Below are 24,699 nucleotides of genomic sequence, written 5' to 3'. Positions count from 1 at the left end.
TTAATAAAAATATGTACCATCTAGCAAGGGGGATATAATTATGCTAAAAAATATTGCAGGGGATATAGTTATACTAAAAAGTATTCATTGTTTATCTGTAATAAAAAACAGCTGGGAATCCTATATTTTATCTGGCAACCCTATGGAGGAGGAACAAGTACTTTAAATAAATGGCTTCCCAGGGAGGAAATCCTGAGATTGGGGAAAACAGAGGCCACAATAAACAATGACTTTTTGAAGAGACGAATAAAGGCAGCTTCTTTTATGCCAATTAAGCAATCACAGATGACCCTGTCAGAAATCCAAGCTCATGACTAACATGAGACTGGAGATAAGGAAAAGCAATTTAAAAGATTAAGAACCAAAAAAGAAATCTTGATAAAGAGGGCCAGACAACAGACAGAATAGTCCCATCCAGAAAGGTAAGAGCATGTCCTTCTCAACAATTGTTTTTGTCCAAGAGAACAGGTTTGGGTGGATTGTGGTGGGCTCCTTTGCCCTCCCTCATTGCTTCCCTGATGTTTGGCTGTCCACAAAATCTCTCCTTAATGTAAGTCTCCAGCTTCTGAGGGCTCACAAAGTCTCCTCCTAGATCCTGTTCCTAGACTGCCAAGAAGAAAAACAGAGGACCATGCTGCATCCTGCTTGTGATTCTGCTTGTGTATTCTCCTGTCACTTGAAAGACTGCTTCTCTTGGTTTGGGATGAGGTCCATTTGTTGCACCCACACTATTTGCAGAGTTTACATAGATTTACAAAAACAATTTAATGCAGAATTGGGTTTTGTATCTGTAATTTTTAACATAGGGCTCACCCCTACATTATTTACCTGAGATGCTCAGTGAGTTCAAATAGAATTTCTTTTTTACAATTGGGAAGGAAAAATTACAATAGAAAGGGTTCACATGGCAAATTCCCCGCTCGGTTCTCCCACTTCTCTCCTACTATTTTAAAGAGGTTCATTAATATATTAACATAATACTAGTAATATATATAATATTAATAATAATTAATATAACTAATATAACTCTATTATCAGAGCTTTGAAATTCATGAGAACTAGAGAGAAGAAAAATACAATGGCAAGGAGAGAGAGAAACTGTTGTTGGTTTCATGAGCTCTTTATTTGTTTGTATTATGGTTTAAAATTTTGTATTCTCTCTCTCTATATATAATATGTTATTATATATGTTATACATATATATACTGTTATATGTGTGTGTGTGTCACATCCACATATTTAAACCCTATTCATGAGACCTGAATGAGAGAGAAGCAAAACTGATTTCAGTGGGAGGGAAAACAAATCATTAGACAAAATCAGGTTACGGGAGTCCTCATATTGTTTTGGAAGGTGTAAATGAATACGCACAAGCCCAGGCATTTCCTTTGCTGGAGGGTGGACTTGGAGAATGCTGCGCTCAGCCACATACCCATATGTTATCTAACTGTCTATATGGCCAAACACTGATATCAATTTAATACTTTTGGAGAGAAATAACTCCTTTTATTAACCAGTCTTGTGCCAGGGAAAATACGGAATGAATAAATAATGCATTTTGTGTATTCAAACGCTTGGAAGCTAAAGACCATCTTGCTCAAGAATGTTTGGATCAACCAGGAAATCAAAGAAGAACTTAAACAATTCATGGACCCACAAATGTGGGGCACCTGTGTGGCTCAGTCAGTTAAGCATCCGATTCTTGATTTCAGCATAGGTGATCTCAGGGTGGTGAGATCAAGCCCCACATCAGGCTCTGCGATGGGCATGAAGCCTGCTTAAAATTCTCCCTCTCCCTCTGCTACTCTTCCCCATCTCTTAAAAAAATAATAGTAGTAACAATAAAATGTCATTTTTTAAAAATGCATTTTGTTTCTCTATAAGTTTGTGGTATAGAGTCAAATTGAAGGCAAATGAAGAGACTTCCCTCTCCAATAATAACTCAATTTCAAAGTTTTTTGCTTTTTTTTGTAGTTTCTTTTTCTTTCTTTTTTTTTTTTTTTGCTTTTTTTTTGTAGTTTCTTGTTTGAACTTAGTTTTCAGTTGGTGGAAGCAGTTAGAAACCTGAGCGATTTCCACTTGATATCAATGAAAAAGCAAGTACAAATCCTCTTACAGAGAGAAACCAGAGGGTTCCAGCTATCATTGATGTTCACCTGGAGAGAATGCCTGTGGATATTTGTGAAATGCTGAGTAAGGATGTTCTGAATGTGTTTAAAGGTACCTGTGTGCCCCTGCTATTAGGTTTCCTGTGACCTGCCCCCTTAAGATGTCAAGAGAAGAGGTTCACTTCATCCTTGGTTACCCCAAGAAGGGGCACAATCACTCTTACATCACAGCTGAAGAGTAAGTTCAGTTAGAGAGGAGAAGGGAGTTGGGGGAAATTGGAAGGGGATGTGAATCATGAGAGACTATGGACTCTGAAAAACAATCTGAGGGGTTTGAAGGGGGGGGAGGTGGGAGGCTGGGGTACCAGGTGGTGGGTATTATAGAGGGCACAGAATGCATGGAGCACTGGGTGTGGTGAAAAAATAATGAATACGGTTATGCTGAAAATAAATAAATTTAATTAAAAAAAACTGAACCCAGTGAGGTTTGCAGTTTTCTGTTTGATGACACAGTCTGCTGATTTCCACAAGCACATGCCTGCCAGTAAATCTCTCTAGTGTTCATTTCTCTAGAGAGTAAAAACCCTGGCAATGAGGTGAGAGGACCCCATGATCTTACAAGGGCCTCAGTCAAGCTTTTCTGAGGATTTATAGGCAAGGAGATAGGAGTGGTAATAAGTTGGATCTTGTTTTTTTTTTTTTTTCTGCATTCTTGGTTATTAGGCATTTACTAAAGTTTTCGCAGCTGGAAAATATTTGTCTGGGAGCAAGATGACTCTTTCCTCAAGCCTTGTTCTGTCTACTCCACTCAGGCTCCTAGAGATGGTTTGCAGACAGAACAAAGATGAGTTGCCAAAGATCTAGTGAGAATGTAGGCCAGGTATGTGCAACTCCACCTGCAGAATGACCCCAGGGTGAAGATGGTGGTCATAACTTCTACATCATAATTTTATTCTAAGGAAAGGTGTTAATAGTATGAATTAATTTTAAATAAGTAGTTACAGCATTCAGCATTTTTAAGTGCTAAGCAATGTATAGTCAGTCTAAGATGCTGTCCTTATCTTTGAAAAAATCTTACAGTGTAGTGCAGAATTAGGCTCAAGAATTATTTTAGCAAGCGTAAGTGCTGTAGTGGGATGACAGGTTGCTGGAACACACTTTGCATGTACTAGAGTACCCAAGAGTGAGTTGCTCTAGATTGGGTTCCACCCCCTGAGTAAAGACTCCAACAGGACAAACTAGGTACCAGGTTTTTATTTGAACCAAGTCTTAAGTGGTCTAGTCAGAACTTCCTGCAAACTTGCTCTCCCTTGAGAAGGAACTATTGAAAAATCTTTACTAGAGTAAACTAGTAGGGGCAAGCAAGATGTAGAACCCATTAAAGACACTAATGAAGAATTTAGTCTTCTTTCCTCAGAAGACCCTAGTGGGATTTTCTAACATCCCTGAATGTTCAGTTGGGAATGGGGATTGGGAGATATTGTTTCAGCTTCTTTATGATGATTCAACAAACTGTATCTCTGTGAAACTTCAATTAAAAAAGAGGTTGAGGGGTTCTCTCAATCAAGAGGGCATAAGCCACTCATGGAGCTTGTAAAATGCAGTTTCCCAAGCATTGCTACCAGAGAGGCTGATTTGGTGGGTCCAGGGGTTGATCTCAGAGTCCGCACTTTAACATGCATCTCAGGTGACTCAGAAGAGATTTGGTAACACTCTGGAGACTCCTACCCATCTGGGTAGTGGGTTCTTTTGGTGTGTCTGGCATATCCTGATATTTTCCACTCTATCAGTCACTGGGTGTGTGTGAATGCAATGTAAATGAGCATAAAGAACCAGAACAGAGCTCTGTCTGTCAAGATGTCCAAAGGGATGAAAACAGACTTTTGGGTGAAATTGGACCACAGGCATTCTAGTAATTGAATCAGCTGCCTTCAGTCACAAGAACCCACTGAATGCTCCTTGTGACAGCTTCATTTCAGGGAAGGGTGATATGGCAGGAAAAGCACCGGTTGGGTATCTTAGGCCAGTTACTGTGAATGTTGGTTCTGCCACTTTCCAGTTGTGCAGTCTTGGGAATTTTACCAGCTTAAAATTGTGGAGATGCCAGCTATGATATGAGCATCATATATATCTCAGAAGATTATTGTGAGGATGAAATAAAAACCTATATGTGGGAGCTTGGCACAATGCTTGGCACCAATCAATGCTCAATGAATTACAGAGTAGCTGCTGAGGTGGTGGTGATGTTGGCGAGTCTTGGTAGGTCTCAGTTCATAATCCACAAAGTAGGTGGACTGACATGCATAATTAGGTCAGAGTTTTTATCCAGCACTGTCATCCATCCCATTTAGATATGAACAGGATAGATTTGATGACTCAGCTACCTTAAGAAGGAGGTGGTCAGGTAGGTGGTATAAGACAAAAATCTCTCCAGAAGAAACCCCAGCTATATCTTGATTCACCTTCAAGGAGCGAGGGTGTGAGTTTCAGGCAAAGGGGACACAATCATGAATGAGACAAACTCAAGTTCTAATCCTGACTCCATCTTGCGCTACATCTGTATGTCCATTAGCAAGGAACTTAACATTTGGATCTATTTCCTCATCTGTGAAATGGGCATGATGCCTACATTCTAGGGTTGTTGTGAGAATTAAATAATCTAATTTATGTAGAATGTTTATCATGGCACCCAGAGTAGAGTAGATCTTAAGTCAATGTTAATTATTAATACTTTTTGTGGACTGATGGTTGGGGAAAATGTTTTAAACTAGCTCTGATTAAAAGAAAACTGTCTCTGTAAATACATTGTTCACATACAGGTCAGTTGCTACTTCGCCTCTTGTTCCTGGAACTTTGATGCTTAGGCCATGACAGTTAGCACTACTTCTGTGAGCACACATCTGTGAAGCTCCTAAAGAAAGCTCCTGTCCCTGGGTATAGGTGTTGGAGGTGCTGGGTGTTTAGTGAGGTGTAGGGTGGGGAGGGAAACTACTTGGAGAATAGGATATGTGGCTTTGGGCTGGCAAAGCCCTTGTGAAGATTGAAGGTTGATACATGTTTCTTCACAATATAGAACAAGGTTTCTGTACACAGATAGATTTATCTATTTCTTGGGCCAGGGCTGCAGGGATCGGAATCCTGACAATGATCCTGGGAGTTTTGCTGCTCATTGGCTGTTGCTATTGGAGAAGACAAAGTGGATACAGAAGTTTGAGGGTTAGTAAATTTCCACTGCTGGGATCCCTCCAGATCCAGGACCCCCTTTTCCTTCTTTCTCTGAATTTTTGGGAAATGGGATAACATTCTCATAATCACCTTTAGCTCTCATTTCTGGTTTTGATGAGTCTTTCTCTACTTTGTACTTCTTGCAGCTCTTTTTGCTTCTACCTGGCATGAACTCCAACAAGAAAGTTGGCCCATCTCCTTAGTCCCACTCACAGGAAACTTGAATGCTTGGCTATGTGTGTAACTGGGCACAGATAATTTGTGAGGTATGGGGCCAGGAGTCCTGATCCTTTTGCACAGCAAACAGCTGCATGTGAGATGCTCAGGGTCTTAACATTCCTCCTGAGAATTCCCACTGGTTCTGTTCTTTAATTAGTGGCCTCTTTATCTCACTTTGCTGCCTTACCCCTTTCCTCCCAGGTTCCCTGGGAGTTCCAAGTTATAGCAAAAAATTTAGCATACCTAGGGCCCATCCAGCCATTTGTGCAATGAGGAAACCACCCACCCCTCAGCAGCACAAAGTACCACTGGGTTTTTTTTTTTAATTAAATTTATTTATTTTCAGCATAACAGTATGCATTATTTTTGCACCACACCCAGTGCTCCATGAATTCCGTGCCCTAATACCCACCACCTGGTACCCCAACCTCCCACCCCACCACCACTTTAATCCCCTCTGATTGTTTTTCAGAGTCCATAGTCTCTCATGATTCACCTCCCCTTCCAATTTCCCCCAACTCCCTTCTCCTCTCTAACTCCCCATGTCCTCCATGCTATTTGTTATGCTCCACAAATAAGTGAAACCACATAATAATTGACTCTCTCTGCATGACTTATTTCACTCAGCATAATCTCTTCCAGTCCCGTCCATGTTGCTACAAAAGTTGGGTATTTGTCCTTTCTGATGGAAGCATAATACTCCATAGTGTATATGGACCACATTTTCCTTATCCATTCGTCCGTTGAAGGGCATCTTGGTTCTTTCCACAGTTTGGCGACCCTGGCCATTGCTGCTATAAACATTGGGGTACAGATGGCCCTTCTTTTCACTACATCTGTATCTTTGGGGTATATACCCAGGAGTGCAATGGCTGGGTCATAGGGAAGTTCTATTTTTAATTTCTTGAGGAATCTCCACACGGTTCTCCAAAGAGGCTGCACCAACTTGCATTCCCACCAACAGTGGAAGAGGGTTCCCCTTTCTCCACATCCCCTCCAACACTTGTTGTTTCCTGTCTTGCTAATTTTGGCCATTCTAACTGGTGTAAGGTGATATCTCAATGTGGTTTTAATTTGAATCTCCATGAGGGCTAATGATGATGAACATTTTTTCATGTGTCTGATAGCCATTTGTGTGTCTTCATTGGAGAAGCCTCTGATCATATCTTCTGCCCATTTTTTTATATGATTGTCTGTTTTGTGTGTGTTGAGTTTGAGGAGTTTTTTGTAGATCCTGGATATCAACCTTTTGTCTGTACTGTCATTTGCAAATATCTTCTCCCATTCCATGGGTTGCCTCTTTGTTTTCTTGACTGTTTCTTTTGCTGTGAAGAAGCTTTTGATTTTGATGAAGTCCCAAAAGTTTATTTTCGCTTTTGTTTTGTTTGCCTTTGGAGACATATCTTGAAAGAAGTTGCTGTGGCTGATATCGAAGAGATTACTGCCTATGTTCTCCTCTAGGATTCTGATGGATTCCTGTCTCATGTTGAGGTCTTTTATCCATTTTGAGTTTATCTTTGTGTACAGTGTAAGAGAATGGTCGAATTTCATTCTTTTACATATAGCTGTCCAGTTTTCCCAGCACCATTTATTGAAGAGACTGTCTTTTTTCCACTGTATATTTTTTCCTGTTTCGTCGAAGATTAATTGACCATAGAGTTGAGGGTCCATATCTGGGCTCTCTACTCTGTTCCACTGGTCTATGTGTCTGTTTTTATGCCAGTACCATGCTGTCTTGGTGACCACAGCTTTGTAAGAAAGCTTGAAATCAGGTAACGTGATGCCCCTCGTTTTATTTTTGTTTTTCAAGATTTCCTTAGCGATTCGGGGTCTCTTCTGATTCCATACAAATTTTTGGATTATTTGCTCCAGCTCTTTGAAGAATACCGGTGGAATCTTTATTGAAATGGCATTAAAAGTATAGATTGCTCTAGGCAGTATAGACATTTTAACAATGTTTATTCTTCCGATCCAAGAGCAGGGAATGGTCTTCCATCTTTTTGTGTCTTCTTCAATTTCTTTCATGAGTGTTCTATAGTTCCTCGAGTACAGATCCTTTACCTCTTTGGTTAGGTTTATTCCCAGGTACCTAGTTGTTCTTGATGCTATAGTAAATGGAATCAATTCTCTAATTTCCCTTTCTGTATTTTCATTGTAAGTGTATAAGAAAGCCACTGATTTCTGTACATTGACTTTGTATCCTGCCACGTTGCTGAATTGCTGTATGAGTTCTAGTAGTTTGGAGGTGGAGTCTTTTGGGTTTTCCATATAAAGAATCATGTCATCTGTGAAGAGAGAGAGTTTGACTTCATTACCAATTTGGGTACCTTTTATTTCTCTTTGTTGTCTGATTGCTGTTGCTAGGACTTATAATACTATGTTGAACAAGAGTGGTGAAAGTGGGCATCCTTGTCGTGGGATCCTTCCCTGATCTCAATGGGAAGGCTGCAAGCTTATTCTCATTGAGGATGATATTTGCTGTGGGTCTTTCATAGATATATTTGATGAAGTTCAGGAATATTCCCTCTATCCCGATACTTCGAAGCATTTTAATCAGGAAGGGATGCTGGATTTTGTCAAATGCTTTTTCTGCATCAATTGAGAGGACCATGTTAAATTGTTCTATCATATTAAATTGTTCTATCACATTGATTGATTTGCGAATGTTGAACCATCCTGGTAGCTCAGGGATGAATCCCACCTGGTCATGGTGGATAATCTTTTTAATGTGCTTTTGGATCCTGTTTCCTAGGATCTTGTTGAGAATCTTAGCATCCATATTCATCATTGATATTGGTCTGAAATTCTCCTTTTTGGTAGGGTCTTTGCCTGGTTTGGGGATCATGGTAATGCTGGCTTCATAGAAAGAGTCTGGAAGTTTTCCTTCTGCTTCAATTTTTTGAAACAGCTTCAGGAGAATAGGTGGTTTTTTTTTTTTTTCTTTGAAAGTTTGGTAGAATTCCCCAGGGAATCTGTCAGGTCCTGGGCTCTTTTTTGGGGGGATGTTTTTGATCACTGCTTCAATCTCGTTACTAGATATCAATCTATTCAGGTTGTCGATTTCTTCCTGGTTCAATTTTGGGAGTTTATATTTTCCAGGAATGCATCCATTTCATCAAGGTTGCTAAGCTTATTGGCATATAACTGTTGATAATAACTTCTGATGATTGTTTCTACTTCCTTGTTGTTCGTTGCGATCTCTCCCTTTCCATTCATAATTTTATTAATTTGGGCTTTCTCTCTTTTCTTTTGGATTAGTGTGGCCAGAGGCTTATCGATCTTATTGATTCTTTCAAAAAACCAATGTCTAGTTTCATTGATACATTCTACTGTATCTTTGGTTTCTACCTCATTGATATCAGCTCTAATCTTGATGATTTCCCTTCTTATGTGTGGAGTTGGTTTGATTTGTTGTTGATTCTCCAGTTCTTTAAGGTGTACAAAAAGCTGCTGTGTTCTGGATTTTTCAATTTTTTGAGGGAGGCTTGGATGGCTATGTATTTCCCCCTTAGGACTGCCTTTGCTGTATCCCATAGGTTTTGGATCGAAGTGTCTTCATTTTCATTGGTTTCCATGAATTGTTTCAGTTCTTTGATCTCCTGGTTGATCTACGCATTCTTAAGCAAGGTGGCCTTTAGCTTCCAGGTGTTTGAGTTCCTTCTGAACTTTTCCTTGTGATTAAGCTCCAGTTTCAAAGCATTGTGATCTGAGAATATGCAGGGAATAATCTCAGTCTTTTGTTGAGTCCTGATTTGTGACCCAGTATGTGGTCTATTCTTGAGAAGGTTCCATGTGCACTTGAGAAGAATGAGTATTCTGTTGTTTTAGGGTGGAATGTTCTGTATATATCTATGAGGTCTATTTGTTCCAATGTGTCATTCAATGCTCTTGTTTCTTTACTAATTTTCTGCTTTGAAGACCTGTCTATTTCTGAGAGAGGCGTGTTAAGATCTCGTACGATTAGTGTATTCATATCAATATGACTCTTTATCTTGATTAACAGTTTTCTTATGTAATTGGATGCTCCCATATTGGGGGCATAGATATTTACAATTGTTAGATCATCTTGGTGGATAGTCCCTTTAAGGATTATGTAGTGTCCTTCTGTATCTCTGACTACAGTCTTCAGTTTAAAATATAATTTATCTGATATGTGAATCACTACCCTTGCCTTCTTTTGAGGCCCATTGGCATGAAAGATGCTTCTCCATCCCTTCACTTTCAGTCTGGGTGTATCTTTAGGTTTAAAATGGGTCTCTTGTAGACAACATATGGATGGATCCTGTCGTTTTATCCAATCTGCAACCCTGTGCCGTTTTATGGGCGCATTTAGGCCATTCACATTGAGAGAGATTATTGATAGATACGTTTTTATTGACACCGTGTTACCTTTGAAGTCTTTCTTTCTGTAGGTTGTCTCTATATTTCTGTTCAATGCTATTCTTAGGATTTTTCCTCTTTTATAGAATCCCCCTTAATATTTCCTGCAGTGTTGGCTTGGTGGTTGCATAGTCTTTTAAGCCTTGCCGGTCTTGGAAACTCTTTATCTCTCCATCCATTTTGAATGTCAGTCTTGCTGGATAAAGTATTCTTGGCTGCATGTTCTTCTCATTTAGTGCCCTGAATATATCTTGCCAGCCTTTTCTGGCTCGCCAGGTCTCTGTGGACAGGTCTGATGTTATTCTGATGGGCTTCCCTCTGTAAGTAATGAGCCTCTTTGCCCTAGCAGCTTTCAAGAGATTATACCTATAATTATAATTCCTCAATTTGACTATCAGGTGTCGTGATGTTTTTTTGTAATGTATAATCTTGGGTGGAAACCGTTCAGCCTCTGGTACATGAAGCACATGTTCCACTATATCTTCTAGACTTCTTTCTTTCTCCTCCCCTTCAGGGATCCCAATAATTCTGACGTTGGAATGTTTTATGGCATCATTATTTCCCTGATTCTGTTTTCATGGTTTCTAAGCTGTTTTTTCCAGGCGTCCTCCTGATCCTCTCTCTCTATCTGTTTGTCCTCCAGATCACTAATTCTATCTTCTGTCTCAGTTACCCTAGCTTTGAGAGAGTTTAGATTAGATTGGAACTCATTGAGAGCATTGTGAACCTCCTCCCTGGTAGCTTTAAGCTCCACCCTAACATTGTGAACACCATCTCTCATCGCTTTCAGCTCGGCCCTAATTAATTCTGTTTGGTCATCCATGGCCTTCTCCAACCTAGCTATTGCCTGGATAATTGTTAGCCTGAATTCTCTTTCCGACATATTGTCTATGTTGATATTCGTTAGCTCTGTTGCAGAAGGTCCATCCTCTGTATTTTTCTTCTGTTGGGCATTCCTCCTCCTAGTCATTTTGGTGGGAGATGACTGAACAGATGTAGCTGGATGTATCAACCGTGGTGTAGTCAAGATGCACCCTGGAACACTTCTGAGCAATCAGGATTCCCCACCCAAATGAGAGACAAAAGAAAAGAAAAAGAAAAAAAGAGAGAGAGAGAGAGACAGGAAAGAAAGGGAAGATGAAAGAGAAGGTTCAGCCCAAATGGGCCCTAAGGTAAGATTTATGAAGTAGACAAACAAAAACAGACAAACAAAAAGACTGATGCAAATAAAGGAAGAACCTCATCAAAAAGAACCCCAAGTGTAAGATTTATATACTATCAGGATAGCACAAAAACACAGAAACACTGGTGGAAGACAAATATGGGAGAGATGGGAGAGTGGTTATAAATTCTCAGTGTGTGTGAGGAAGGTTGTTTTGATTCTTCCTGGATGTATCTTGATATCTTTGTTAAAGGACTCAACTTTCCTAAGATAAAGGGGGATTGAAAATTAGTTTACCTATATGGGTAGTATTGATTGGGGAAAGGGGATTACTTTGAAGTTTACTCTATATGAATATTAGAAGATAAAGATAAAAAGGAATAAACTAGACTAAACTAAAGTAAAATTTAAAAAAAAGAAGGAATTCAAAAATAGAAATGCAAAAGAAAAACATAGGTGTATGTATCAAAAAGTTCAGGTTAGAAGGTTATTACAGAATTTGATGTACTGGACAGCTCACTGTGATGTTTATTAGGTTAAAAAAATTACCTATATATAAAAAAAATGAACCAGAATAGTGGGAATGAATGAAAAATAAAAGTTTTCCTATGAAGTAGTGGTTGTTCTCTTGTAGTCCTTTCCCCCCACCTCTTTTTTTTTTTTTCTTTCTTGGTTTGTTTTCTGGGGGAGGGGCCTGCCACGTGGGTTGTCAGTCAATGATGTTAAGTCCTCCCGCGCCCCTCAAGGGGGTGGGCTCTGAGGAAACTGTTTTTTTTTTGGTTTTTTTTCAGGCTTTTGTTCTCTGGCGCTTTTTATGTTTGTTCACTTTTTTTTTTCTTCACTTTGACCGCTTTTGATGGTTTTGTAGTTTTAGAGGAAAACAAACTGCACCCTGATCTCCCTCTCAGAGAGAAGCCTCAGTCTGGCTGCAGAGCCTAAATAAGTCCCCCCTTAGCCGCTGGCAGAGCAGGTTCCAAGTTGCAGTCCCTGGGGATGCAGGATCTTTTGCTTGTACCCAAAGCCAAGGCAGTGGCGGCTGTCCGGGCAGCTCTAGACCGCCAGAGAGGTTCCAAGCAGCAATCGCACACTGAGATTTTCCCTCTGGCCCGGGTTGGGAGTTCCTGGTCTTTCTGGGTCTAAGAGCGCACGGCTTGCGTGCACCAATTTCAGGGGAGGCTGAGGTTCACGTGCGGGCCTCAGGCTCTGAGAACGGGGCGCAGGTCCGAGAGCACCATGCTGGGCCTTCGTGCACCTCTCTGGGGGGAGAGTTTGGTGCAGGCTCTGAAACAATGGCGCGTATCAAAGGGCACCGGCTGGGCCTTTATACCTCTCTCAGGGGAGTATCTCAGGCTCTCTAGTAGGGCTCTCGCGTTCTGCCGCCAGGCGTGGCTCCCATCCCCTCACAGGAAACGGACCCCACGCGTTCTCAGGCGCGCTGGTGGCTTAGGGACCAAGAGCTGGTTTCTCCGCCACACTCTCTCTGCCTCAGCGCCAGGGGAGGCTGTCCTGGGACCGGGGACTTAAGCCCCTGTCCCTAGCCATGCGGATTCCCACAATTTCCCTCCCCCCCTCTCCCCACCGTGATCCTTTGCTCTTTTGGAGTGCTTTCAACCTGTCTCCAAGTTAATGCTGGTCCCCAGACGCAGTGCACTCTCGCTCGTATTGGGGTATTACTTTCCAACTGGTTGCCTCTGGTGGCTCCCTCCCCCTTTTGTTTATCTTCCGATATCAGTCCTCCGTTCTCACTCCGCTTTACCTGCCCACTAGCGTCTTCTCCCCCTGTAGAGATCCAGACGTGTATAATTCTGATCTCAGGCTGATTTCATGGGTGATCGGAGTTCTTTGGTAGGTAATCAGCTCACTTTGGGGTACAAGTTGAAAAGGCGCTTCCTCCTACTTCCCCATCTTGTCCACCACTGGGTTTTTAACATGGCCCATTTTTTCTCTCTCTTTTTAAAAAATTTTTAAAATTTATTTTCAGTGTAACAGTATTCATTGTTTTTGCACCACACCCAGTGCTCCATACAATCTGTGTCCCCTCCAAAACCCACCACCTGGTTCCCCCAACCTCCCACCCCCCATTCTCTTTTGATGGCCAATGTGGTTTTGATGGAATTTTTTCCCTTTACCTAAATAAGCAGGAACCTAACAAATTACAGTCTAGTCTTAGGGCATCAGTGTCTTCCACAAATGGGAAACATCAACTGAATCTCTAAACAATAAGAACTACAGATTTCACTTCGAAGCCAGGTAGTACTTTAGCTCTTAAGCATACAAAGGCGTTCTCCATAGTGAGCGATGGAATGAAAGAAGAGTTGCAATTTCTTCTCTCCCTCCCCGCCTTTCTTTTCTTTTCCCTCCCTCTTTCTCTCCCTCTCTCTCTCTTTCTCTTTCTCTCCCTCCACTTTCCCTCCTTCTCTCCCTTTTTTATTACACACTTGAAACTTCGGAGTTGATACATAATGGAAAAAATTCTCTTTGCAAAAGATGTGGGGAAGCCCCATTCCTCACTCAGCAAACAATTTAGACAAAGGTTCTATGTAGGTGGCACTTGGAGCTTGGCAGCCTGAAGAGGGGAAGAGGAAGGTGGCAGCTATAGCTTTGACTTCTTCTCCTTACCAGGAAGCTTGAGCAGTCCCATTAGTGCCTTTAGTGCCATGATTCACTGTGTTGCCATGGCTGATATCGAAGAGGTTACTGCCTATGTTCTCCTCTAGGATTCTGATGGATTCCTGTCTCCTGTTGAGGTCTTTCATCCATTTTGAGATTTTCTTTGTGTATGGTGTAAGAGAATGGTCAAGTGTCATTCTTCTGTACATGGCTGTCCAATTTTCCCAGCACCATTTACTGAAGAGACTATATTTTTCCCATAGGATATTTTTTCCTGCTTTGTTGAAGATTAGTTGACCATAGAGTTGAGAGTCCATATCTGGGCTCTCTGTTCTGTTGCATGTGTCTGTTTTTCTGCCACTATCATGCTATCCCTTTCCTAATGCCCATTTTTCCAGAATGTCCCAAATACAAATTACAAAAGACAGGGTAAATTCTCACCATTATTGTTCAACATAGTAATAGAAGTCCTAACAACAGCAACCAGACAATAAATAGAATTAAAAGATATTCAAATTGACAGAGAAGAGGTCAAATTCTCTCTTCACAGATGACATGATACTCTATGTGGAAACCCAAAAGACTCCACCCCCAAATTACTATAAATCATATAGCAATTCAGTAATGTGGCAGGATACAAAATCAATGCACAGAAATCAGTTGCTTTCTTATGCACTAGCAATATAACTGTAGAAAGAGAAATTAGAGAATCAATTCCATTTACAATAGCACCAAAACCCATAAGACACCTTGGAATAAACCTAACCAAAGAGGTAAAGGATCTATATTGAGGAACTACAGAACACTCACTCATGATCATGGATCACAAGAATAAACATTGTTAAAATGTCTATGCTGCTCAGAGCATTCTATAATTTCAGTGACATCCTGATCAAAATTGATCACCATTGGCATTTTTCAAAGTGCTGGAACAAATAATCTTAAAATTTGTATGGAACCAGAAAAGACCCTGAATCGCCAAAGAAATGTTGAAAAAGAAAAACAAAGCTGGGGCATCACATTGCCTGATTTCAAGCTATATTATAAAGGTGTGATCATCAAGACAGCATGATAGTGGCAGAAAAACAGACACATAAACCAATGCAACAGAACAGAGAGCCCAGATATGGACTCTCAACTCTATGGTCAACTAATCTTCAACAAAGCAGGAAAAAATATCCTATGGGAAAAATATAGTCTCTTCAGTAAATGGTGCTGGGAAAATTGGACAGCTATGTACAGAAGAATGACACTTGACCATTCTCTTACACCATACACAAAGAAAATCTCAAAATGGATGAAAGACCTCAACAGGAGACAGGAATCCATCAGAATCCTAGAAGAGAACATAGGCAGTAACCTCTTCGATATCAGCCATGGCAACACAGTGAATCATGGCACTAAAGCAAAAACTAACGATGACTAACATAATAATAATAAAAAGGGGGGCACATTTGGGTGTTGACACAACCACCGAGGAGCAGCCCACCAGTATGTTGACATTTAGTGGAAAGGAGAAGTTGCTGCATCTGAAAAAGATTTTAGATAAGTACCATAGGAAAAACTTGGGCTAGGAGATTAGGGATGGACACCGTGCTCATATGATACCTCACTGTGGTTTTCCCCACAGATAGGGAAGGACTTTGCTCTCTGCCACAGAACTCCATTTACGCCTCTAGCATGGAGTTAGCATTCCCTTATAACTGGTTATTTACTTTTTGTCTCTTCCATCCCTTTCCCCCATTAATGAACTAGGACAGAGTATTTCTTACTCATCTTTGTACCTCCAGTGCCTGGCACATAGCAGCCACCCAAATCCTGGCATCAGCATTTAGTTTCATTGTCTGTCATTGACTTGCATGGTGCCTTTAGAGTTTAACTTCTCTGGGCCTCATTTGCTCTACTCTACCCCTAGGCACATGCAATATAACCATGACGCATATCAGTCTTTATTTAATATATACTTTCTTCTATATTTTTATTTAGTTCTATTTGTATACAAAAACATAACGATTGAGTCTTTTAAGGAGTAAACGCACTACAAACTTAATATGCTGGTACGCATTTCCTAATGTCCACAACTACTAGCTTGATGCTACTAGACAAAAATACAATGATTTTTTTCCCTTTCTGCTTCAATACACTCATCTTAAATTTAATTATACCATAACAGAGAGTCTTTAATGTCATAAGCTCAGACAATGAACATTTTGCTTAGTAAGTTCAAATTCAACCTATCATGTCTCTAGGTCTACACCAGTGATTTGTAGAGTTTCTGGAATTTTTATGAGATGGAGCTGTATTTAAATTCTCTAGTATCCATGTCTAGGGGTGCCTGGGTGGCTCAGTGGGTTAAAGGCTCTGCATTCGGCTCAGGTCATGATCCCAGGGTCCTGGGATCGCCCCCCCCCCCCCCACCGCATCGGCTTTTGCTCAGCAGGGGACCTGTTTTCCTTCCTCTCTCTCTGCCTGCCTCTCTACCTGTGATCTCTGTCAAGTAAATAAATAAAATCTTTTAAAAAAAAATTCTCTAATATCTGTCTAAAACTGCTGCCATTTATTTTTTAAATTAATATTAAAATTTTGTTTTGAGACTTTCACATGTCTTGAAAAGCTGGGTTGGGAATCAGTAGTCTAAGAAATTGGCAAAATTATGTACAGTAGTGCACTAAATACTACATTTAATTGCATAATTACCTCCTTGCCTCCCTTTAGGGATTTTCTTTTCTTTTCTTTATTTACTTATTTAATAGGCTCCACATCCAAAGTGGCAGTTCTTTTATTTCAAAACCAAAAGACATAGGGGTGCCTGGTGGTTCAGTTGGTTCAGCACCCGACTCTTGACCTAAGCCCATCTCTTGGTCTCAGGGCTAGGAGTGGGCTCCACACTGGGCATGGAACCTAATTAAAAAATAATAATAATAGGAGTGCCTGGGTGGCTCAGTGGGTTAAGCCTCTGCCTTCAGCTCGGGTCATGGTCTTGGGGTCCTGGGATCGAGCTCCATATCAGGTTCTCTGCTCGGCGGGGATCCTGCTTTCCTCCCTTTCTCTCTGCCTGCCCCTCTGCCTACTTGTGATCTCTGTCAAATAAATAAATAAAATCTTTAAAAATAATAATAATAATAGTAGGCCAAATAACATAAGTGACAATAAATGCAAGCCTCAGATACCTAAGTTACTCCACATTTAACAACCTATTTTAAGCTTTCAAATGTTCACTCTCCCACTTTCATTGACCATAGGATGGTAACGAGGTTGGTTGGAATTAAGATTTCCTAAAATGTGGGCGCCTGGGTGGCTCAGTGGGTTAAGCCGCTGCCTTCGGCTCAGGTCATGATCTCAGGGTCCTGGGATCGAGTCCCACATCGGGCTCTCTGCTCGGCAGGGAGCCTGCTTACTTCTCTCTCTCTCTCTGCCTGCCTCTCAGTGTACTTGTGATTTCTCTCTGTCAAATAAATAAATAAAATCTTTAAAAAAAAAAAAAAAGATTTCCTAAAATGTTTCCACTGACTCACAATTTCTTTTGTCTCTGAAAAACATCTTTTGGAAGGGGGATTGCTCTTTGAGGCAACTTTTTTTTTTTTTTGTAGGAATATGATTTGTGGGGGTGATAGTTATTTTAGTGTTTACCAACTTTATCGTTTCTAGGACATAACACTTTTTGATTCTTGGAGAAGAATTTTGAGATCCCTGCTGACAACTCAGTTTATATTCATGTATCATGTGTTGAGTTTCTTAATACATGATCGGGGGGCCCCTGTGCTCAAATCTCCCAGAGCTCTTGCTACCATGCAGAGCCTGGGACCTTCTATCCCTTGGTCTTCCTTGAGACCAAGGAAGATGCCTTTGAAAATGCATGCTGAAGTTTGAATGCAAATTCAGAGAACTGGCAGTGATTTGGGGGAGTAGATCATGCTCCTAATTTATGGCAGGTGAGAAATTTACAAATAAGAAAAAGAGTAACTGATAATTGAGGTAAAGGGAGAAAATGCATTAAATACCTTACCTGGAATATATTGCTGGGAACTGGGGAGAGAAGCAGAAAATTCCTGTATTCTTACATCAAGTTTAGGGCCCTTGTGCAAAATTCAGACTAGAGTTTAGGAAAACTACTCATCAGTCTGCAGACTGTGTGGTTATCAGCCCCAATCCATGTCTGTCTTCACCTCATTGATGTTCCAAACACTTCTCCCTGAGAAACGTACCTTGATATCCTCTTCCAACCTAGCAGACCCCAGTGATCAATCACAATCTGCAGAAAAGGCTGAAGAGCTGGTCAACATCTGCACAGCCTCCATGTTCCAGCCCTTCTCAGCTGGTACCACAAAGTGTGTGCTGCTAATGCCCCACTGGCTGGATTTGGCTCACTGGTATGTTTAAGTCTGCATTTAAAAAAAAAAAAAAATGAATTTGACACCTAGGTGTCAACCTAGGTACAATTAGATATAAAAGTAATATTTTACATGAAAATCTTGATTTCTAGTTTCTTTAAAAAAAATAGATCTGGCAAATAGTGGCAACTGTACAGTGTTTGTCCCTTTAGATGATATATACTGCCTCCTTTTCTATGGCCACCACCTGGCCCACCTGACACTTATGCATTACTTGCCCAGTCCTTCTAAGGATCTGAGTACAGCTGGGTCACCCAGGTGCAGGCAATAAGGAAGTGATTTGTGTGCAGAGCAGTGGTTCTCCATGTGGCCCTGGATCAGCAATTTTGGCAGTATCACCAGGGAACTTGTTAGAAATGCAAATTATGGGCCTCACCCTAGATCTGCTCTGTCAGAAATTCTAGAGGTGGGCCCAAAAATCTGTGTTAAACAAGCCATCAGGTGATACTGACACATGCTGAAGTTTGAGAACCACCACAATGGAGAATTTAACAATAATAAAAGCAACTAAAATTCTCCTTTTTATTATCACAAGGTGTCAGCAATTTCAAACTATGTCAGTGATGAAATAAATACCTCACCATGGTAGACAACTCCTGAAGTCCCCACTTGGGTATGTGTCTTTGCTCTATATAATCTGTTGTAATTCTATTCTGGGGATGGAAAATATCAACCTCTAAACCTATGCAAAGCAAACTGAGCTTTCACCCACCCATCCCCACAATAATTCAGGATGCATAACTTAGCCTTAGATTGACTTATCATGTTGCAGCTTGACTTGGAAGCACCAGCTACTACCACAACATTCTACAACATCAGATGCATTTGTAGTGTTTAATTTTGGAACACTGAGAAGAAATTTCTAAAATTTTTAAAAATTGGGGAAAAAAAGATATTTTGCTGTCATTATGGCAAAGGCAGAAATACACAATGTGTCCATGCTACCAAGTTTTTCCCAAGCTTGTCCTCACTGAGATACCGCACTAGTTTGATCACCTTCACTAACAATCATTCTCTGAAGTTCTGGGATTCCTTTGTAACTCAGTGGGTTAAGCATCTGCCTTTGGCTCAGATCGTGATCTCAGGGTCCTGGGACCAGCCCCACATCAGTCTCCCTGCTCAGAAGAGTCTGCTTCTCCCTCTCCTTCTGCCCTTACCCCTTTCATGCACTCTTTCTTAAAGAAATAATAAAAATAAAAAATCATTCTTTGAGGTTCATTGTTCAGGTTCATTCTTTTTCTCCTTCCCTTCAAAAATACCCATTGACTAATGGGTGCCAGGCACTGTAATAAGTGCTTTATTCTTAGTTTAATTCCTACAACTCTTGAGATGTAGGTATCATTATCTTCATTATTACAGATGCAAGCACTAGAATTCAGAAAGGTGAAGTGACTAGCCTGAGGTCCCGTTGCAGGTAAATGGCAGAACCAAGATTAAAATCTATTTGTAGAGGCACCTGGGTGGCTCAGTGGGTTGGGCCTCTGTCTTTGGCTCAGGTCATGATCTCAGAGTCCTGGGATTGAGCCCTGCATTGGGCTTTCTGCTCAGCCTGCTTCTGCTTCTCTTGCTGCCTGCCTCTCTGTCTACTTGTGATCTCTCTCTCTGTCAAATACATAAAATCTTTTTTAAAAAATCTATTTTTAAAAATAAATTCAGCTTCCTTCTCTTTTCTTACTGAACTCAATTCTTTTTTTCCCTCATTCACTGACCTTCATGCATTCACATTTCAGGACAAAGGTATTCATGCTGGCATTCAAAGTATCTTAATAGGAAGATGTTCATCTGAGGGGTTTGGTCATCAGGACAGCAAACTGCCATTTCAAGAGAATAATTGTGAACCTGTGGTAAGTTGAGATCCTGCATCTTGGTGTTTAATGTATGACTGCTTTTAACTCAGAGGAATAAAATTATTCTAATTTAAAAATCAAGAGTGATGTGAATATACCTGATGCTACTGAAATGGTTAAAATGGTAATTTTTTAAAAAAATTATTTATTTTCAGCATAACAGTATTCATTATTTTTGCACCACACCCAATGTTCCATGCAATCTGTGCCCTCTATAATACCCACCACCTGGTACCCCAACCTCCTACCCCCGCCACTTCAAAACCCTCAAATTGTTTTTCAGAGTCCATAGTCTCTCATGGTTCACCTCCCCTTCCAATTTCCCCCAACTCCCTTCTCCTCTCTAACTCCCCATGTCCTCCATGCTATTTGTTATGCTCCACAAATAAGTGAAACTCAGCATAATCTCTTCCAGTACCGTCCATGTTGCTACAACTACAAAAGTTGGGTATTCGTCCTTTCTGATGGAGGCATAATACTCCATAGTGTATATGGACCACATTTTCCTTATCCATTCGTCCGTTGAAGGGCATCTTGGTTCTTTCCACAGTTTGGCGACCCTGGCCATTGCTGCTATAAACATTGGGGTACAGATGGCCCTTCTTTTCACTACATCTGTATCTTTGGGGTATATACCCAGGAGTGCAATGGCAGGGTCATAGGGAAGTTCTATTTTTAATTTCTTGAGGAATCTTCACACTGTTCTCCAAAGAGGCTGCACCAACTTGCATTCCCACCAACAGTGGAAGAGGGTTCCCCTTTCTCCACATCCCCTCCAACACATGTTGTTTCCTGTCTTGCTAATTTTGGCCATTCTAACTGGTGTAAGGTGATATCTCAATGTGGTTTTAATTTGAATCTCCATGAGGGCTAGTAATGATGAACATTTTTTCATGTGTCTGATAGCCATAAAATGGTAAATTTTATGTTATGTATATTTTATCATAACAAAAACATAAACAATAACAAAGACAAAAAAAAAAAAAAACAGGGAAGTACAGAGATTTTCTTAAGTTGTGTCCTCTCATACCCAGATTTTCCAGGGTCAATGATGATATCCCTAAATGTAAGAGCCAAAGGAAAAACCTGATTCTGGATACAATATTTTTTGGTCTTATGTCTAGTATATTTGTTTTTTTCTGAATGTAGGTATATCTAATGGAGGGAAACAAAGCATCTGTGATTAAATGTATCAGCTGTATAGGCCAACAGGATAGGTGCTGGCCACATGTGGCTATTGAACACATAGTAGTTTGAATTAAAATGTTCTAATACCAAATTTCAAAGACTTAGTATGAGGAAAAGAATATAAATGATTCATTAATTATTTTGTATCAATTACATGTTGAAATGATAATATTTTTATATGTGGGATTAAATAAACTATATATTTTTTTTAAAGATTTTTTATTTATTTATTTGACAGAGAGAAATTACAAGTACACTGAGAGGCAGGCAGAGAGAGAGAGAGAAGGAAGCAGGCTCCCTGCTGAGCAGAGAGCCCAACACGGGACTCGATCCCAGGACCCTGAGATCATGACCTGAGCCGAAGGCAGCGGCTTAACCCACTGAGCCACCCAGGCGCCCCTAAATAAACTATATTATGAAAATTAATTTTACCTGTTTCTTTTTATTTTTGTAATGCAGTACTAGATATTTTTAAAGCCACATATGTGTTATACTCTATTTCTATTGGACAGCATTGGTACAAATGTAGTATGTCACAGTGGTTTAAAAAACGGAATCTGGAGCCAAATTACTGTGAAGTTATATGATTTGGACAAGTAACCTGACCTCCCTCTGACTTAGTTTTCCAAACTATAATATGAAAACAATGAAAATACTCCTAGAATCGTGAGCATTAAATGAAGGCCTAACCATTTGTGCTGTACTGACAATAGCACTGACCTTTAGGCACACAATGAAAATCTATCTATGTGGTATAAATGTAATGTATATTAGTGGCTTTAAACAGTGTTCAAGAATTCACCCGTTAGGGCTTGGGATTTCTGCTGACAGGGATAATGAAAGTATAAATACATTTTTGAGATTTTGGGAATGCTGTTAGCTCTATTTTTTCTACTCTTCCTCTTCCCCTCAACATTTCAACATACACACTTGTGAAATTTAATGATTATCTTGTTGGGTGGGAATGAAATGTGGGCACTTAGAAGTTTCAGTCCAGAGAAGTCGTATAAATATGATGCTGACCACCAACTTTACCTTTCTCCCAGAAATCTGTGCACTGTTGCCAAGGCCATACTCTCCCTTTCTCATTCTCACAGGTTGCTGATGCTGCACCTGCCTATGAGAAACTCTCTATAGAAAAATCACCACCACCTTATTCATCATGAGAATGTGGAGAGGAAAAAAAAAAAAAAAGAGAGAATGTGGAGAGGTGATGAAATGATTTCCTTTGCACTTTTGCTAGAATGTAATATGGACATCTAATGTTCTGCTTCAGAATACTGTAGAAACAGTGTACATCATTTCTATTAATAAGCTTAGTGTTAAATTCTTAGTGGAGCAACTGGCTATACTAATTGAGGGAAAGATAAGAAATTTTAAAATGGAAAAACTTTGTAAATAAACATTGTAATACTGATACTATTTGTGCTAGCAGTAATTCTAATAAATTTATGGTATTTTCTGAGACAGAGTCAAGTGTGTGTTCTGGGACCATTCGATTTCTTTTATTTGAAATTTGGCTAATACCTAATAAACTATTATTCTGATTTTTGAAGAAGCAACATTTTGACTAACATGAACTCTAACAGAATTGTTGCAGATGAGTCCATGCCATGGAACTCTCACAAAGGATACCTTTATAGAGCTAAGACCAAGAGCTGATTGACCTACCAAATTATAGTCAGTTTCATCTGATTAGGAAAGTGTCAGTAATGTCTCTTTGTGTTCTAAAATTCCATGATGCTACAATAACATACAGCAGAGATCCATTATCTTGAGTACTACATATAATACAGTTTTAATTACATTTCACTTCAAGACTCAATGTTATCACAATTAATGAAAAAATGCTTTTGTTAAACCAGAAGGTGGTACAAGGATTTAAACAAGATATTGTAGTTTGGCTGATGTCTTGCCTTAAGTGTCCCAGTGACAATTTAGCTCCTCTTGGCTGCCAAAGCTCTCTCAAAAAACATAGAAGTAATCATACAGGATCAAAGATTCTGGAATGGTGTGGAATGGTGGAATGGGGCATAACATTATATTTTTTTGTTGTTGACATCTACATATCATCTATACTATTATTTATCTAATATTTATTATTTCAGTCAACTCATTAAAAAATTTTTTTGGCTTAAATTATAACCACCCTAAATGAAAAATCAGTATCATTTTCCATAAGTAGAAGATAACCATCAAAAGGAAGATAATGAAAGTATTTTTATTCAAACCTAGAAAGATACCAATGATTGATCGCAAAAGGCTGAGACCTGTTCTTTTCATTTAAGAGGGAGATTAGCAAGAAACAAAGAGCTTTCTTGCAAGAGAAAGAAATTACTTTCTTGCTATGTGACAGAGTTATTTAATGTTGACTCAGCAAACCACCTAAAATCATCTTGTGTCATTGGAAACACCAGTGTAGCATACTCGCTTCATTTTCCACAAAAGACAAGATTGCGCTGAAGAGAAAAAATACTGAAAAACAGACTTATACACATTGAAAAAAGTCATTGAACAAAATACTGAAATACTTTCCTGTTTCTGATTCTGTCCAATCTTATCACTAAAAATAAGCCCTTTCCCTCCTTTTTTCAAACAAATAAATGAATTCTAAAGTAAACTTCAGCAGAATTTGGCCAGATTCTTTCCTCATCACAAGTCCTAGACTAAGCCTCAATCCTCCACTTCTATAGAATATATGGCTAGGGGCACCTGGGTGGCTGCAGTCAACACTTCTTTTCAACCAAATGTGCTCGATAAATAATATCACTTCTTATTCTCTACTTGTGCAATAAGCAGAGCAAAGTTTGTTCTATTTTATATAATTTGTTCTTCCCACCTCCTCCTGCTCTGCACTAGCTTTCAGATAGTGTTATCTATGCTTGAGACAAAACCCAAGTCTCTATGTGTTTCCACAGGAGATTCTGATATGGCCTTATTGATTTTTTTTTTTTTTTTTTTTTTTTTTTTTACAGTTAAGAGTGGGCATACTTTAAGGGTGGGGGAAAAAAGATCCATCCCAAAGATTTTCTGTTCAGGGTTAAAGTGAAGAAACTAGACTGATTGCACAAACCAATGAAGCCTGTAAGTCACCTCCAATGAAGATCAGTCCTCTGAAATAACAAACACTGAGTTTTGCAGCATTTATAAATATCTGGACTTGTCCACACCATCACTTGAGAACATTGTAAATCTTTCCCAAAAAGAAGTGAATCCCCTAAACTTTTAAACTTTTATTTTCATGGCTTGACTTTAAGGACAGATACAGTCACTCAAAGATGCAGCAAAATCCCTCAAGCTCAAGTGACTGACGCCAAAACATCTTAAGAGCATCTCAGAGGAATGTCCCTCAGAACATCCCTCATGTCTGGTTTGGATAAAAACACTCAATTTTAAGAAAGTCTAAAACTGCTATTCTAAGAAGCACGGCAATGGTAGAAAAAGTGTGGGGGGATGAAGGAACAGAAGGCAATGTTTGACAATGTGAAAGCACAAATGAAAGAGACTTTAAATTATAAAGAGGGCCTGTTAAAATCTCAAAAACCACACTGAAGACAAGTTTGCTTGCT

The 24,699-nt window shown here is 39.8% G+C and overlaps 1 protein-coding gene across 2 annotated transcripts; it reads left to right on the top strand.

The window, feature by feature from the left end:
* Positions 1-334: 334 nt before the first annotated feature.
* MLANA (melan-A) lies at positions 335-22,464 on the top strand. Of its 2 annotated transcripts, XM_059412301.1 has the most exons (4): positions 2,270-2,346; positions 5,228-5,324; positions 19,826-19,939; positions 22,228-22,464. In XM_059412301.1, the coding sequence occupies exons 1-4, from the start codon at positions 2,270-2,272 to the stop codon at positions 22,294-22,296; spliced, it is 357 nt and encodes a 118-aa protein (XP_059268284.1). In that variant the 3' UTR covers positions 22,297-22,464. The 2 variants fall into 2 exon arrangements, 1 of the variants encoding a protein (XP_059268284.1); XR_009406430.1 differs by lacking the exons at positions 2,270-2,346; positions 5,228-5,324; positions 22,228-22,464 and adding exons at positions 335-422; positions 21,369-21,508.
* The last annotated feature ends 2,235 nt before the right edge of the window (positions 22,465-24,699 follow it).

This window comes from Mustela nigripes, chromosome 9 (assembly GCF_022355385.1).
Source record: "Mustela nigripes isolate SB6536 chromosome 9, MUSNIG.SB6536, whole genome shotgun sequence".
Classification (NCBI taxonomy): domain Eukaryota; kingdom Metazoa; phylum Chordata; class Mammalia; order Carnivora; family Mustelidae; genus Mustela; species Mustela nigripes.
This window is presented reverse-complemented; position numbering and strand designations above follow the sequence as displayed.